The sequence below is a fragment of the Lethenteron reissneri genome, chromosome 24 (assembly GCF_015708825.2).
Source record: "Lethenteron reissneri isolate LAM-NWPU_2019-01 chromosome 24, ASM1570882v1, whole genome shotgun sequence".
NCBI classification, from domain to species: Eukaryota; Metazoa; Chordata; class Hyperoartia; order Petromyzontiformes; family Petromyzontidae; genus Lethenteron; species Lethenteron reissneri.
This window is the reverse complement of record NC_083802.1, coordinates 548,139-565,380: the sequence shown is the minus strand read 5'-3', so window position 1 is coordinate 565,380 and position 17,242 is coordinate 548,139. Positions and strand designations below refer to the sequence as shown.

The 17,242-nt window shown below is 54.5% G+C and overlaps 1 protein-coding gene across 1 annotated transcript; it reads left to right on the top strand.

The window, feature by feature from the left end:
• Window positions 1–5,789: 5,789 nt before the first annotated feature.
• Window positions 5,790–16,993, top strand: PLGRKT (plasminogen receptor with a C-terminal lysine). Its single transcript, XM_061557872.1, has 5 exons — window positions 5,790–6,253; window positions 7,700–7,781; window positions 10,037–10,167; window positions 14,139–14,248; window positions 16,419–16,993. The coding sequence occupies exons 2-5, from the start codon at window positions 7,701–7,703 to the stop codon at window positions 16,541–16,543; spliced, it is 447 nt and encodes a 148-aa protein (XP_061413856.1). The 5' UTR covers window positions 5,790–6,253; window position 7,700; the 3' UTR covers window positions 16,544–16,993.
• The last annotated feature ends 249 nt before the right edge of the window (window positions 16,994–17,242 follow it).

Here is a 17,242-nt window from a genome sequence, read left to right as displayed (position 1 = left end):
TCACCCCGCGCATTGATTCACCCCCCCCCCCCCCCGCTGCCTAGCGCGGACGCTGATTGGTGGAGGCGGAACCCCCCCCCCCATCGCCGCCCTCCCGATTGGTCGGTTTGGCCGAAGCTCCGCCTTCGCACGCCTCGCTCGGCCAATAGAAAAGGGGCGAGGGAGGGGGCTCTCCGGCGCACGTGATCCGGGCAATCCACCTCAACCCCCCGCCACCAACTTCCACCCCCCCCACCCACCTCACCCCTCCCCTCCAACTCCCCCCACCCCTTCCACCTGACCCCCACCCCCCCACCAACCTCACCCCTCCCCTCCAACTCCCCCCACCCCTTCCACCTGACCCCCACCCCCCCCACCAACCTCACCCCTCCCCTCCAACTCCCCCCACCCCTTCCACCTGACCCCCCCCCACCCACCTCACCCCTCCCCTCCAACTCCCCCCACCCCTTCCACCTGACCTCTACCCCCCCCACCAACCTCACCCCTCCCCTCCAACTCCCCCCACCCCTTCCACCTGACCCCCCCCATCAACCTCACCCCTCCCCTCCAACTCCCCCCACCCCTTCCACCTGACCCCCACCCCCCCCACCAACCTCACACCTCCCCTCCAACTCCCCCCACCCCTTCCACCTCTACCCCCCCACCAACCTCACACCTCCCCTCCAACTCCCCCCACCCCTTCCACCTGACCCCCACCCCCCCACCCACCTCACCCCTCCCCTCCAACTCCCCCCACCCCTTCCACCTGACCCCCCCCCCCACCAACCTCACCCCTCCCCTCCAACTCCCCCCACCCCTTCCAACTGACCCCCACCCCCCCCACCCACCTCACCCCTCCCCTCCAACTCCCCCCACCACTTCCACCTGACCCCCCCCACCAACCCACCTCACCCCTCCCCTCCAACTCCCCCCACCCCTTCAACCTGACCCCCACCCCCCCCCACCAACCTCACCCCTCACCTCTAACCCCTCCAGCTCCCTCCCCCCCCCCCCCACATCCGTAGTTGGAAATGTAAATGAGGCGGGTGGACGCGAGTTGCCCGGATGTAGGATGAGTGAGTGGGTCACGTGGGTCACGGGGGCTGTGTGTGCACACCTGGGCTTAGGGGCCGTCCATAAATGACGTCACGGACCTATAGGGGGGGAGAGGGTGGTCAGACATTTGTGACGATATGTGACGAGGGGGGGGTTTGAGAAATGTGACGTCACATCAAAATGCGCAACTTTAAATAAATATAGACAACACGTTCTACTTAATTAAATAGACTTTTTTTAATAAATGTTTTCTCCTACAACATCAGAGTGCAGCGCCACATTAAATACGCACTGCAATGACAATAGTTTAAAGCGATTTGAAGCATGTTTTATTTTCAAAATGGAAATATGGTTTTGGGGGGGGGCAGAGCTTTGTCACGTCATATTTGAGGGGGGGTTGACTTTTTGTGACGCCGTGTGACGGGGGGGGGGGGTCAAAAATCGTCCAAAATCGCGTGAGGTCATTTATGGACGGCCCCTTACCTCAAAGTGCACCTGACCTGGCACAGGCGCCGTGGTGACGTCACCGAGTGGCGAATGGCGGCTATTGGTATTGGCGCAGGTTGACTCAGCCTCAAACGAGTACCTGGGTGTGGTGGGGTAAACATCGTCACAAGGGAGACAAAGGCGGCCGGGCGTGGTGATGGCCACCCACCCCCTGGTGTGCCGTGCCGGCCTTCATAGGTGCTCGCTAACAGCACTTGCCCCAACAGTCTGTCAAGGCTATACGGGGGATCTTTGTCTTTGTTGTGCACATCTATAGGTTGGCACAGTGGTGGTGCATCTGTCAGTCATCTCGGTCGGTCAACCCATGGCACCTGCTGGGTCTGTCCCGTGACCTCCTGCCAGCAGCGAGCCTTCGACACCACACGTGACGACCTCAACGTGCACCTAGCTTGGCACGAGCGCTGTGGTGACGTCAATAGAGAATCGCACGTCCAATTAGCACGGTTGGCTATGTACGGTGCGAAAGAAGTTCAACTTACAATGGCGGTGGCGTATTTGTTGCTATGTTTAATGTCTGATAGGTTTCATTATCGACAACTATATATTGAATTAACCTTATCAGTGTCGTATATCGTCAATTATCACCAACATTAACGGGCTTAGTACGTCGATAATTGCTAAGTGGAATAAGTTAAATACTGTAACTCCCATATTCACGAACATTCGACTTACGAACTTTCAGAGATACGAACAAATCAGGGTTGTACGTCCAGTTGCCTATTCGGACCGAGAATCGTAAGTTCAACTGTCGTGCAATAAACGGCGGTGGTGGCATCTACAGCTGCACCTACATCTACAGAACGTGAAGAACCAGTGGCATCTACATCTGCAGAACGTGAAGAACCAGTGGCATCTACATCTGCAGAACGTGAAGAACCAGTGGCATCTACATCTTCAGAACGTGAAGAACCAGTGGCATCTACATCTGCAGAACGTGAAGAATCAGTGGCATCTACATCTATAGAACGTGAAGAATCAGTGGCATCTACATCTACAGAACGTGAAGAATCAGTGGCATCTACATCTTCAGAACGTGAAGAACCAGTGGCATCTACATCTGCAAAACGTGAAGAACCAGTGGCATCTACATCTACAGAACGTGAAATACCAGTGGCATCTACATCTACAGAACATGAAGAACCAGTGGCATCTACATCTACAGAACGTGAAGAACCAGTGGCACCTACATCTACAGAACATGAAGAACCAGTGGCATCTACATCTGCAGAACGTGAAGAACCAGTGGCATCTGCAGAACATGAAGAACCAGTGGCATCTACATCTGCAGAACGTGAAGAACCAGTGACATCTACATCTGCAGAACGTGAATAACCAGTGGCATCTACATCTACAGAACGAGAAGAACCAGTGGCATCTACATCTAGAGGACGTGAAGAACCAGTGGCATCTACATCAGCAGAACGTGAAGAACCAGTGGCATCTACATCTGCAGAACGTGAAGAACCAGTGGCATCTACATCTGCAGAACGTGAAGAACCAGTGGCATCTACATCTGCAGAACGTGAGACTCACACAGAGACCCATAGACTCACACCACAGAGACCCATAGACTCACACCACAGAGACCCATAGACTCACACAGAAACCCATAGATTCACACCACAGAAACCCATAGACTCACACCACAGAGACCCATAGACTCACACCACAGAGACCCATAAACTCACACAGAGACTCATAGACTCACACCACAGAGACCCATAGACTCACACCACAGAGACCCATAGACTCACACCACAGAGACCCGTAGACTCACACAGAAACCCATAGACTCACACCACAGAGACTCATAGACTCACGCCACAGAGACCCATAGACTCACACCACAGAGACCCATAGACTCACATCACAGAGACCCATAGACTCACACCACAGAGACCCATAGACTCACACAGAGACTCACAAACTCACACCACAGAGACCCATAGACTCACACCACAGAGACCCATAGACTCACACAGAGACACATAGACTCACACCACAGAGACCCATAGACTCACACCACAGAGACCCATAGACTCACACCACAGAGACCCATAGACTCACACCACAGAGACCCATAGACTCATACAGAGACTCATAGACTCACACCACAGAGACCCATAGACTCACACCACAGAGACCCATAGACTCACACCACAGAGACCCATAGACTCACACCACAGATACCCATAGACTCATACCACAGAGACCCATAGACTCACACCACAGAGACCCATAGACTCACACCACAGAGACCCATAGACTCACACCACAGAGACCCATAGACTCACACCACAGAGACCCATAGACTCACACCACAGAGACCCATAGACTCACACAGAGACTCACAAACTCACCACAGAGACCCATAGACTCACACCACAGAGACCCATAGACTCACACAGAGACCCATAGACTTACACCACAGAGACCCATAGACTCACACCACAGAGACCAATAGACTCACACCACAGAGACCCATAGACTCACACAGAGACCCATTGACTTACACAGAGACTCACAAACTCACACCACAGAGACCCATAGACTCACACCACAGAGACCCATAGACTCACACAGAGACCCATAGACTCACTCCAGTAACCCAAATAACCTACCTCGTTCGTAAGTGGAGGAGTCCCCAACGCGCGATATTTTGACGCACGTGGTCTGTGCCCCGCCGAGACCAGAGCAATCGATCGCACACCATCCAACCATGGATTAAACTTCCAATGCCGCATATATTTTCTGTAATTAATCGTCAAATAAGCTTGGACGTTTTAAATGTTACCGATTTTCTGGAGGTGAAAAGCAGTAGAACAGTTGACAAGTGTTTTAGGCATCGGCGAGAAATAAAAGCGTATTAAAAGTATGTAAGGGGCCGTCCATAAATGATGTCACGCGATTTTGAAGATTTTTGACCCCCACCCCCCATCGTCACACGGCGTAACAAAAAGTCAGACCCCCCCCCCCTCAAATATGACGTCACAAAGCTCTGCCCCCCCCCCCCCAAAATAACATAAAACATGCTTCAAATATCTTTAAACTATTGAACTATTGTCATTGTAGTGTGTATTTAATGTGGCGCTGCACTCTGATGTTGTAGGAGAAAACATTTATTAAAAAAGTCTATTTAATTAAGTAGAACGTGTTGTCTATATTTATTTAAAGTTGCGCATTTTAATGTGACGTCACATTTCTCAACCCCCCCCCTCCCTCGTCACACATCGTCACAAATATCTGACCCCCCCCCCTAGGGGCGTGACGTCATTTATGGACGGCCCCAAAGACAAAGACGTCCCGCGTAGCCTGTAGGGCCACGTGCTGTTACTGTGGCACACGAGGGGGTGGGTGGCCAGCACCACGCCTGGCCGCCTTTGTCTCCCCAGTGGCGATGTTTGGATAGGGTGGGTGGATGGGGTGGGTGGATAGGGTGGATAAAGTGGATGGGTGGGTGGGTTCAAGTTAATTGATTAGGTATAGCCCTGTGAGCCATTCGGCTCTTGAATCGGGTGCAACCGCAACAAACAAAAACATGAACAAGAAAACATCTTAGAGTGAATATGTGACTATGTGCAAAAAGAAAATCCAAGAAAAGACAGCAAAATATTGCAGAAAAAGCACCGCACACCAACGCTGTGTGCACAAATCCCAGTGGGATGCAAGTCAAACAACAATAACCACAAGATAACTTAGATTAAGGCCATTAGTCTTACTCCGTAGTACAACAAACAAACATGGCCAAACCAGTAAACTTTTCAAAATCACCAAAATAAAGCCATGAAAGCAATGAAACAGTGATCATAGGAACTGTGACGGAATTTTCACAATAACTGACATAAAAAACATGTACCACCAAAACCCTGGATGGGCGAAGTTGTGGGTGGGTGGGTGGGCGGAGTGATGTATCGTGACGAGTGAAGTTGATTGGTTTCAGCTCATTAACGTGCACGCGCATTTATTTCATTACTATTGTGGTATCTGCTGCTCTCCGTGTCAAAAGCCACGTGTAAAAAAAATTATGATAAGCATCCGCTAAAGAAACAAATTAATAATTACTCTTTGGGTCTTTCGGTAAAGTCACGTAGATAGAAAACCAAAAAAACTACAAATTAAAATTATCAAATAAAAAATTAAATAATAAAAAAGAACCAGGAATAATGACAATTGTCTGTGGGCGGGGGCATCCATCGACTCGGCATTGCGATTGGACTTGCCTCGCCCGCTCGCCTCTCCGCCCACGTGGTCCCTGAACTGCTGCAGCTGCTGCTGCTACTTTAGGGGTCGTAGCTGTTGCTGCTGGTGCTGTTGTTGTTGGTGGTGCTGTTGTTGGTGGTGCTGCTGTTGTTGGTGGTGCTGTTGCTGTAGTGGCTGTGGTTGTTGCTGCTGCTGTAGTCGCTGCTGCTGTAGTCGCTGTTGTTGTTGCTGCTGCTGCTGTAGTGGCTGTGGTTGTTGCTGCTGCTGTAGTTGCTGTTGTTGTTGGTGCTGCTGCTGTAATTGTTGTTAGTGCTGCTGCTGTAGTTGCTGTTGGTGGTGGTGCTGCTGTAGTTGTTGTTGGTGGTGGTGCTGCTGTAGTTGTTGTTGTTGGTGCTGCTGCTGTAGTTGTTGTTGGAGGTGCTTCTGCTGTAGTCGCTGCTGTTGTTGTTGGTGCTGCTGCTGTCATCTTGGTTGTCGTCGTCTCGCCCAAAGTAATCGCCGGAAGAGCAACGTAAGGCGGGTGGAAGGGTTGGGTGGTGGTCGAGTGATGGTGGTGATGGTGGTGATGATGATGGTCGAGTGAGTGGTGGTGATGGTGGTGATGATGGTGATGGTCGAGTGAGTGGTGGTGGTGATGATGGTGGTGGTGATGGTGGTGATGATGATGGTGATGGTCGAGTGATGGTGGTGATGGTGGTGGTGATGGTGGTGATGGTGATGGTGGTGATGATGATGGTGATGGTGGTGATTATGATGGTGATGGTCGAGTGATGGTGGTGATGGTGGTGGTGATGGTGATGATGGTCGAGTGAGTGGTGGTGATGGTGGTGATGATGATGGTGATGGTCGAGTGAGTGGTGGTGATGATGGTGATGGTCGAGTGATGGTGGTTGATGGTGGTGGTGATGGTGGCGGTGGTTTATGTAGCACCTCCTCTGTGTGATGTGCAGCTATAGAGCGGACGTCTGTACGGTTACCACCATCATCATCATAATAATAATTATATCATAACGATCGTCACATCATCGTCACATCGTCATCATCATCATAACAGTCGCCACCTCTCGTGAATTCTGTTTGCGTGAAGGGCAAATGAAAGGTCGGACATCAACCGTACAGTATCATGGGTCACCATTGAACATCGTGGTCATCACCACCACCATCACCTTCACCACCTTCACCATCATCATCACCACCTTCACTATCACCACCATCACCTTCATCACCATCATCACCTTCATCACCATCATCACCACCATCACCTTCACCACCTTCACCATCATCATCACCACCTTCACTATCACCACCATCACCTTCATCACCATCATCACCACCACCATCACCTTCATCACCATCACCACCACCACCTTCGCCATCATCATCACCTTCACCATTATCATCACCTTCACTATCACCACCATCACCACCTTCATCACCATCATCACCACCATCATCACCACCATCACCTTCACTATCATCACCACCATCACCTTCACCATCATCACGACCATCAGCTTCATCACCACCATCACATCACCTTCACCATCATCACGACCATCACCTTCATCACCACCATCACCTTCACTATCATCACCACCATCACCTTCACCATCAACATACACAGCACGGTTGACTACGTACGGTGCGAAAGAAGTTCAGCATGCATTGTGTTTGCGGATGTTTGTGTACGTCTGCGCGTGCCCCTACGTGGGTGTGTGTCACACTCCGCTGCTGCTGCTGTGATTTTGTCTTACCGCGTTCCGTATCGCCTCGTGTCCCTCCGCTCTGTGTGTGTGTGTGTCACGTGTGTGTGTGTGTGTGTCTGAACATCAGCGCTGGGAAGACAAAGACGCCCGGGTGTGGGGCTGTGTTGACTAACCCACCTATCGCGTGACCAATGACCCACGTGTGACATCGCCCCCTTCCCCCCCCGCCTCTCTCCCCATCCCCACTCCAGCATGGGGCTCTTCATGTCCCGAGCTCTGGAGGACAACATGAAGCGGCAGCAGGAGTTCATGCTGCTCAACCAGCGGCTGCAGGTTCACATCGTCGCTCTTCGCATCGTCGACATTTCTCACCCGGCGCCGGGTTTAGCAGCCGGCGGCGTTCGCGACCGACGTTAGCCACAGCGGAGGTTTCCGTTGGGTCGCATCCAGAGGTCGCAACCGGGTACCCGATACCCGTACCCTACCAGATACCCGGCTACCCGTTTGCGACCCTGGTGCGGCCGGGTACGGGTACGGATAGGCCGTGAGTCACTGGTGAGTCACCGTTTGTCACTCATTTCCCAACGTCTTGTCTCTTCTCACAATTCAAGTTCCTAGAATCAACCCACCCGCGCCTGCAACATGGCTTCATCCCAGAGGTCGCAATCAGGTACCCAATACCCGTACCCGGCTGGGTACGGGTAGGGTACGGGTACGGCCGGGTACGGGTACCCGTTTGCGACCCTGGTGCGGCCGGATACGGGTATGGAATCAAAACCCGTTTGCGACCTCTGGTTGCATCGCGTGAACGTAACTTGCGTCGTTAAACCCGGCCACCGTTAAACCCGCCATCGCTAAGGGTTTGTCATGCAAACAAAACGTGCCAATTGTTTTATTTAACATTTTTTTACCAGGTAAGGCCCCCCACCTCTGGACCTCTGTGTAGCGCCTTTCTCAGAAGCGAGCTGGAGCCATCGCGAACGATGGCTCCAGTGCGGAGCGGGCGGCTTGTCGTCATCGACTTACAGCGGCGTGGTGACGTCGTCATCGACTTGTAGCGGCGTGGTGACGTCGTCATCGACTTACAGCGGCGTGGTGACGTCGTCATCGACTTGTAGTGGCGTGGTGACGTCGTCATCGACTTGTAGCGGCGTGGTGACGTCGTCATCGACTTGTAGCGGCGTGGTGACGTCGAGTCTAGATGTGGAGGGGCGGGGGGGGGGGCGGTAGCGGAAGTGTGTCGCCAATCTGCACTATGGACCCGACAAACCCGAGGACTGATTTCCCACTCAGGCAACTTCGCTGGTGGTTGTTTGTCTGAACCCCCCCCCCCACCACCCACCTGGGCTTCCCCCTGGGTGACTTGGCCTTGGAAAATGAGTAGCCTGGTTCGGTGTGTAAACATCGGCACTGGGGAGACAAAGGCGGCCGGGCGTGGTGCTGGCTTCCAACCCCCCCCCCCCGCCCCGTCATCACGTGCCAGAGTGCCGGTCTACGTAGGTGCTGCTACTCGCTAACAGCACTTGCCCCGACAGTCTGTTAGAGGCTACATGGGGGATCTTTGTCTTTGTCTCCTTCATAGGTGCTGCTGCTACTCGCTAACAGCACTTGCCCCTACAGTCTGTTAGAGGCTACATGGGGGATCTTTGTCTTTGTCTCCTTCATAGGTGCTGCTGCTACTCGCTAACAGCACTTGCCCCAACAGTCTGTTGTGGCTATGCCCAAACCTGTCAACCCCTTATCAGTGCCGACCTTATTAGAGACCAACTCAGATCTTGTTAGTCACCCCGTGCCCCTTATACATCTCAACGTTCATCCTACAAAGTCCCATCACGAGGAGAGAAACACAAACAAATAGACACGAAACATTTTGGTTGCCCCAATTGAAACGACTGTAACGCCGCCGTACGCGCTCGAAAACTCAATCTCGCTGTGAAAGAATACGGGGTTAAACCGCGTAGGCCGCGGCAGCTACGGAAAACGGGGAAGAATCATTTCTATCAGAATTACAATCCTCATTTCGACTGGAGGAATCCGACGGGCTATGGAGTTCTTTATCGCAATCCCATGGCCACCCGCTGGGTCTGTCCCGTGACCTCCTGCCAGCCAGCCCGCCAGCCCGCCAGCCTGGCAGCCAGCGAGAGCCTTCGACACTTCGCGCGACAGCCTCGGGAGTGCACCTAGCCCGGCACGAGCGCCGTGGTTGCGCTGAGGGCACTCGCCCCAACAGAGTCTTTCTTCATTATTGACAACTTGCAGCTCAGCACACGGCAGATGCCTGCGCAGCGCGACTCACGACCTCCTCTTGATACCAAGATCCAGGATGGTCATGTCTATGCGCCGCTTCTCGGTGGCAGCCCCAACATTCTGGAACAATATCCCTCTGCACATTCGCAGCATCACCTCAATCGCCTCCTTCAAGAGACACTTAAAAACTCACCTCTACAATCATGCTTTTGAGCGACTCTGAGCTTGGCTCCGCGCCTCTGAGTTGCGGCCACTACGTCCGCAAATTTGCACGCGTTACAAATTGAACTATTATTATTAATGAGTGGGGGCGGCGGTGTCTCCCGTCGTGTGTGCCGCAGATGGAGCGTCAGATGGCCATGCAGAGCCAGATGCAGCTGCGGCAGATGGCCATGCAGCTCGCCGGCTCCCGCGAGTTCTTCAAATACTACGCCTCCTTCTACAGCCTGGCCACCGTCACGCTCACCGCGGGGTGGGACACTGGCGGCCTGGTGGTGGCGCTGGTCGTGGTCGTGGTGGTGGTTGTTGTGGTGGTGCTGGTGGTAATGATGTTTGATGGTGCTGGTGGTGATTTTGGTGGTGCTGGTGGTGATTGTGGTGGTGCTGGTGGTGATGATGTTTGGTGCTGGTGGTGATTGTGGTGGTGCTGGTGGTGATGATGTTTGATGGTGCTAGTGGTGATTGTGGTGGTGCTGGTGGTGATGATGTTTGATGGTGCTGGTGGTGGTGCTGGTGGTGATGATGTTTGATTGTGGTGGTGGTGATTGTGGTGGTGCTGGTGGTGATGATGTTTGATGGTGCTGGTGGTGATTGTGGTGGTGCTGGTGGTGATGATGTTTGATGGTGCTGGTGGTGATTGTGGTGGTGCTGGTGGTGATGTTTGATGGTGCTGGTGGTGGTGCTGGTGGTGATGATGTTTGATGGTGCTGGTGGTGATTGTGGTGGTGCTGGTGGTGATGATGTTTGATGGTGCTGGTGGTGGTGCTGGTGGTGATTGTGGTGGTGCTGGTGGTGATGATGTTTGGTGCTGGTGGTGATTGTGGTGGTGCTGGTGGTGATGATGTTTGATGGTGCTAGTGGTGATTGTGGTGGTGCTGGTGGTGATGATGTTTGATGGTGCTGGTGGTGGTGCTGGTGGTGATGATGTTTGATTGTGGTGGTGGTGATTGTGGTGGTGCTGGTGGTGATGATGTTTGATGGTGCTGGTGGTGATTGTGGTGGTGCTGGTGGTGATGATGTTTGATGGTGCTGGTGGTGATTGTGGTGGTGCTGGTGGTGATGTTTGATGGTGCTGGTGGTGGTGCTGGTGGTGATGATGTTTGATGGTGCTGGTGGTGATTGTGGTGGTGCTGGTGGTGATGATGTTTGATGGTGCTGGTGGTGATTGTGGTGGTGCTGGTGGTGATGTTTGATGGTGCTGGTGGTGGTGCTGGTGGTGATGATGTTTGATGGTGCTGGTGGTGATTGTGGTGGTGCTGGTGGTGATGTTTGATGGTGCTGGTGGTGGTGCTGGTGGTGATTGTGGTGGTGGTGATTGTGGTGGTGCTGGTGGTGATGATGTTTGATGGTGCTGGTGGTGATTGTGGTGGTGGTGATTGTGGTGGTGCTGGTGGTGATGATGTTTGATGGTGCTGGTGGTGATTGTGGTGGTGCTGGTGATTTTGCTGATTGTGGTGGTGATTGTGGGGCTGGTGGTGGCTGTGGTGGTGCTGGTGGTAATTTCGGTGGTACTGGTGCTGATTGTGGTGGTACTGGTGGTGGTGGTTGTGGTGGTGGTGGTTGTGGTGGTGGTGGTTGTGGTGGTGGTGGTTGTGGTGGTGGTGGTTGTGGTGGTGGTGGTTGTGGTGGTGTGGGGAGCGGCAGGGCAGCGATTAGCGCACCACGGGTTCAATTCCCGCCAAGTGGCGGTGTCGTCACCGCCACTTCGTGGTGAACAGCGACGCCGAGTTTGTTCGATTTCCTTCTCACGACCAAGAACGGTGGCGGATATCTGAACCGGTCCTGGGCACTTCCCCTAGGTCGGCTCGGCCTTAAATGGGGTGTGGTATTGACCAACCCACCGGCTCGCGTGCCGTGCCGGCCTTCATCATTGGTGCCGCTCGCCAACAACTCGCGCCCTGAGAGTCCTGTCAACGGCTACGTGACGCACAAAGACAAAGATCCCCCGTGTAGCCTTCACAGACTGTAGGGGCAAGTGCTGTTAGCCAGCACCTATGAAGGCCGGCACGGCACGCCAGGGGATGGGTGGCCAGCACCACGCCCGGCCGCCTTTGTCTCCCCAGTGGCGATGTTTACTACACACCGCACCAGGTACTCATTTGAGGCTGAGTCGACCTAGGAGAGGCCCAAGACCGGTTCGAAAATAATCGTCACTGGGTGGTGTTGGTCGTGAGCGGGAATCGAACCCGGGTCGCTGGGTTTGCAGCACAGCGTAGCGCTAACCGCTACACCACCACTCCCCACATACGCACGCACAGACACACACACAGACACACACACGTGCGCGCGCGCGTGCTTCCTTGCCGTCCTGCCACCAGGTGCGTCAAAATTGCCACTTGAAAGGGGGTGGGTGGTGCGGGGGGGCCCTCATTAGCTTTGCAAAGGGCCCCCCCCTAAGTGGGGCTGCGGCAGAGAAAATGACAGCGCGAGTAATGGGCACGCGGGTTCGTTACGATCCCCCGGTGCCATCAGTGTGGCTGTGTCACTTACGGGCCTGTGAGTGTGTGAGTGTGTACGTGTCTCTGTGCGAGCTGACAGACTCACACAGAGACCCATAGACTCACATAGAAACCCATAGACTCACACACAGACCCATAGACTCACAGAGTGACCCATAGACTCGCACAGTGACCCATAGACTGACACAGTGACCCATAGACTCACACAGAAACCCATAGACTCACAGAGTGACCCATAGACTCACAGAGGCCCATAGACTCACAGAGTGACCCATAGACTCACAGAGTGACCCATAGACTCACAGAGTGACCCATAGACTCACAGAGTGACCCATAGACTCACAGAGTGACCCATAGACTCACAGAGTGACCCATAGACTCACAGAGTGACCCATAGACTCACAGAGTGACCCATAGACTCACAGAGTGACCCATAGACTCACACAGAGACCCATAGACTCACACAGAGACCCATAGACTCAGAGTGACCCATAGACTCGCAGAGGCCTATAGACTCAGTGACCCATAGACTCACATAGAAACCCATAGACTCACACAAAGACCCATAGACTCACAGAGTGACCCATAGACTCGCACAGTGACCCATAGACTCACACAGAAACCCATAGACTCACAGAGTGACCCATAGACTCACAGAGTGACCCATAGACTCACAGAGGCCCATAGACTCACAGAGTGACCCATAGACTCACAGAGTGACCCATAGACTCACACAGAGACCCATAGACTCACAGAGTGACCCATAGACTCACACAGAGACCCATAGACTCAGAGTGACCCATAGACTCGCAGAGGCCTATAGACTCAGTGACCCATAGACTCACACAGAAACCCATAGACTCACAGAGTGACCCATAGACTCACAGAGTGACCCATAGACTCACAGAGTGACCCATAGACTCACAGAGTGACCCATAGACTCACAGAGTGACCCATAGACTCACAGAGTGACCCATAGACTCACAGAGTGACCCATAGACTCACAGAGTGACCCATAGACTCACAGAGGCCCATAGACTCACAGAGTGACCCATAGACTCACAGAGTGACCCATAGACTCACAGAGGCCCATAGACTCGCACAGTGACCCATAGACTGACACAGTGACCCATAGACTGACACAGTGACCCATAGACTCACAGTGACCCATAGACTCACAGAGTGACCCATAGACTCACACAGACACCCATAGACTCGCACAGTGACCCATAGACTCGCACAGTGACCCATAGAATCGCACAGAGACCCATAGAATCGCACAGAGACCCATAGACTCGCAGAGACCCATAGACTCGCAGAGACCCATAGACTCGCAGAGACCCATAGACTCGCAGAGACCCATAGACTCGCAGAGACCCATAGACTCGCAGAGACCCATAGACTCGCAGAGACCCATAGACTCGCAGAGACCCATAGACTCGCAGAGACCCATAGACTCGCAGAGACCCATAGACTCACACAGAGACCCATAGACGCACAGAGACCCATAGACTCGCACAGAGACCCATAGACTCGCACAGAGACCCATAGACTCGCACAGAGACCCATAGACTCACAGAGACCCATAGACTCACAGTGACCCATAGACTCACACAGAAACCCATAGACTCGCACAGAGACCCATAGACTCGCACAGAGACCCATAGACTCGTACAGAGACCCATCGACTCGCACAGAGACCCATAGACTCGCACAGAGACCCAGAGAGGAGTCCGCGGTGTAACGCTGCGCCGTGCCGTTGCAGCGCCATGCGGAGCAAGCGGCCGGGCCTGCTGGTGCCGCTGGTTCCCCTGGGCTTCGTGTTGGCCTACCAGTACGACCGCGCCTACGGGAGCATGCTGCAGCGCATGAGGGGTACGCACGCACACACACGGACACACACACGGACACATGGACATAGATACACAACAACAACCGCCATTCGCCCCTAAGTGGCGGTGAAGTCACCACGACGCTTGTGCACCTTGAGGCCACGTGAAGTGTCGAACGCCCGCTGGCAGGAGGTCACGGGGCAGACCCAGGTGCCACGGGTCGACTAACTGAGATGACCGAGATGACTGGCTGATGCACCACCTGTGCCCCCTACTGTGCCAACTTACTGTGCTTTAGCCACCCGGTGCTCTGCTCGTTGTTGTGAGTGTCGCTCCTCCGCCCTCCATTGTTGTGTTGTTGGAGGGCGACTGCCTCCAACTGCCCAGTAGCGTCCTTCACGAGCCTCCTCCACAGAGCCCGATCTTGACACCGCTGGTACCAGTCATCGGCAAGTCCACTCGGCTCCACATACTCCTGTACCACATCACTCCATCTCTTCTCTAGCCCGTGCCGCGCCCGTTTAGCCCCCTCGATCCGGCCGAACAAAAGCTGTATAGGCATGCGGTGGCTGGGCATGCAGGCTACATGACCCAGCCAACGCAGCCTTGCCTGCCGGAAGAGCTCACCGATGGGACTTTGTCCAGCTCTTTCAAGGATATGTGAGCTCCTCACACAATCCAGCCTGATTAAACCCAAGATGGATCGTAGGCAGGCCAGCCTAAATGTTTCTCACCGGCGAAGATGTTCCATTAGGAGGGTCCACGTTCCACAAGCGTAGAGAAGGGAGGGAATGACTGTGGCTGAGAAGACCTGAAGCTTCATGCAGAGCGACAGACCAGGTAGCTTCCACACAGCGTTACACAACCGATGAAAAGAAAATGCCGCTCGACTTAATCGGAGTGAGGCCTCTGCTGTCAAACTGGAGCTGGTCATAAGCACACTGCCCAGGTATGGGAAACTCTACATTCTCTCCACACCTGCCCCATCACCAATTGGGAGTTGTGGGGGTGGAATGTCCGATGGTATAAAATACCCAGGCAGGTGCTTAGTTTTTAGTGGCAAGCTCCAGATTCAGCAGCAGCGCCTCCAACCCCTGAGTGAGCAGCAATTACCAGATCATCGGCATACATACCAAGTCGATGGTCAGTGGGCAGATCAGCTCCACGGTAGGTCCTGGTGTCAAGGACATGGGTCCCTATCCACTGTTCTGTCACTATGTAGTCCAGCAGATGGTCTTGCTTTGACCCGGCATGCATCTGTGATGTTGTGTGGATGCGCTGATGCCGGAACAGCGTGTTGGTAATTACAATCCCATGGGCTGCACAAAAATCTAGCAGCCTCCTACCGTTGTTATCGAGCTGATCTGGCCCATGCCTTCCAATCACTCCAGACCAGGTGCCAGCATCATGATCAACTCGGGCATTAAAGTCACCCAACAAGATGACTCTATCCCGAGGGGCCACTTTAGCCAGCACCTGTGACAGGCGGTCATAGAAGGCATTTGACTCATTGGCCTTGCCTGCATCCCTCCACGGATGTTCGTCTTCAGTGGGGGCATCAGTAACCACGACCACCACTCCTCGCCTCTGGTTAATGGGAAGGCGAGCCCACAGTAGCCTGGGGCTTACAGCTTCCCACACCTCACCATCATGCTCCCATGCCCACTTCATTATTTTGTTCAGAAGAAGAGCCACTCCCTGTTGTTTGGCAGTCTCCTGCCCCGAGTAGAGGACTGTCTACCCCTCATGGTGGCAGGAGCCAGAGCCGGGCCACCGGACCTCCTGAATAGCACAGAGATCCAGGCGATGTTTAAACACGACACACAGTTACACATAGTCACTGGCGGAGCCAGTAGGGGGGGTGGGGTGGCTTAGGGGAGGCCCAGGGCCGGTTCAGATAATCGTCACCGGGTGTTGGCTGTGATCGGGAATCGAACCCGGTTCACCAGGTTCGTAGCGCTGCGTAGCGCTAACCGCTACCACTACTGCTCCTCCCACAGATGTACACACGCACAGACACAGATACAGCACACAGACAAAGATTTCCCCCCCCCATATAGCCTTTCACAGACTGTTGGGGCAAGAGCTCCTACGAAGGCACCACACGAACACAGACAAAGTCGCAGGTACACGCACACACACACAGACACACACGTTGTGGCGATGCTGATTGGCCATGGCGGCTGTGCCCCCCCCCCCTTGCCCCCCCCCAGACGAAGCCGAGTGGCTCATGGACAAGGACGCGGGGCGCCTGCAGCTGCCCCACGGCCTGCCGACCTTCGAGGACGTGGAGAAGTGCCGGCGTGCCAACGTCAAGTTCCCGCCCGCGTCGGGATAAGGCGGCGCCATCGCCATCGCCACCGCCATCGCCCGCTCGTTAGGGGGGGGGGGGGATCTGCTCGTGAACGCGTGCGGTGCATTGTGGGTGGAGGCGATCGTAGAAACAGCTGTAGAATCATCAGCAGTAGCAGCACCCGTTAGCAGTCGCTGCAGTATCAGCAGTCGCAGCAGATGTCGGATCGTCTGTAGGATGAGCAGCTGTAGCAGCTGTAGCGGCAGCAGCAGCTGTAGCAGCAGCAGCTGTAGCAGCAGCAGCTGTAGCAGCAGCAGCTGTAGCAGCAGCAGCTGTAGCAGCAGCAGTAGCTGCAGCAGCTGCTGCTGTAGCAGCAGCAGTGCCCCCCTCCCCCTCTCTCCCTCCTTCTACCTCTGCCACTCGTGAACATCGTGGGGCAACCCCGTCCCGTTCCGTCCATTGCTCAGGTTTTGTCAGCCCCCCCCCCCCGCACCCCCCCGCACCCCCCCCCGCACCCCCCCCTGCACCTCCCCCCCGCACCCCCCCCGCACCTCCCCCTGCACCCCCCCCTGCACCTCCCCCGCACCCCCCCGCACCTCCCTGCCCCCCCCCGCACCCCCCCCTGCACCCCCCCTGCACCCCCCCCTGCACCCCCCCCGCACCCCCCCCCCTTACCCGGGCAAGATGAGGAGGGGGTGGTGGCATTGACCTCCTGACCGCCGTCACGATTGTAAGCGGATCGAG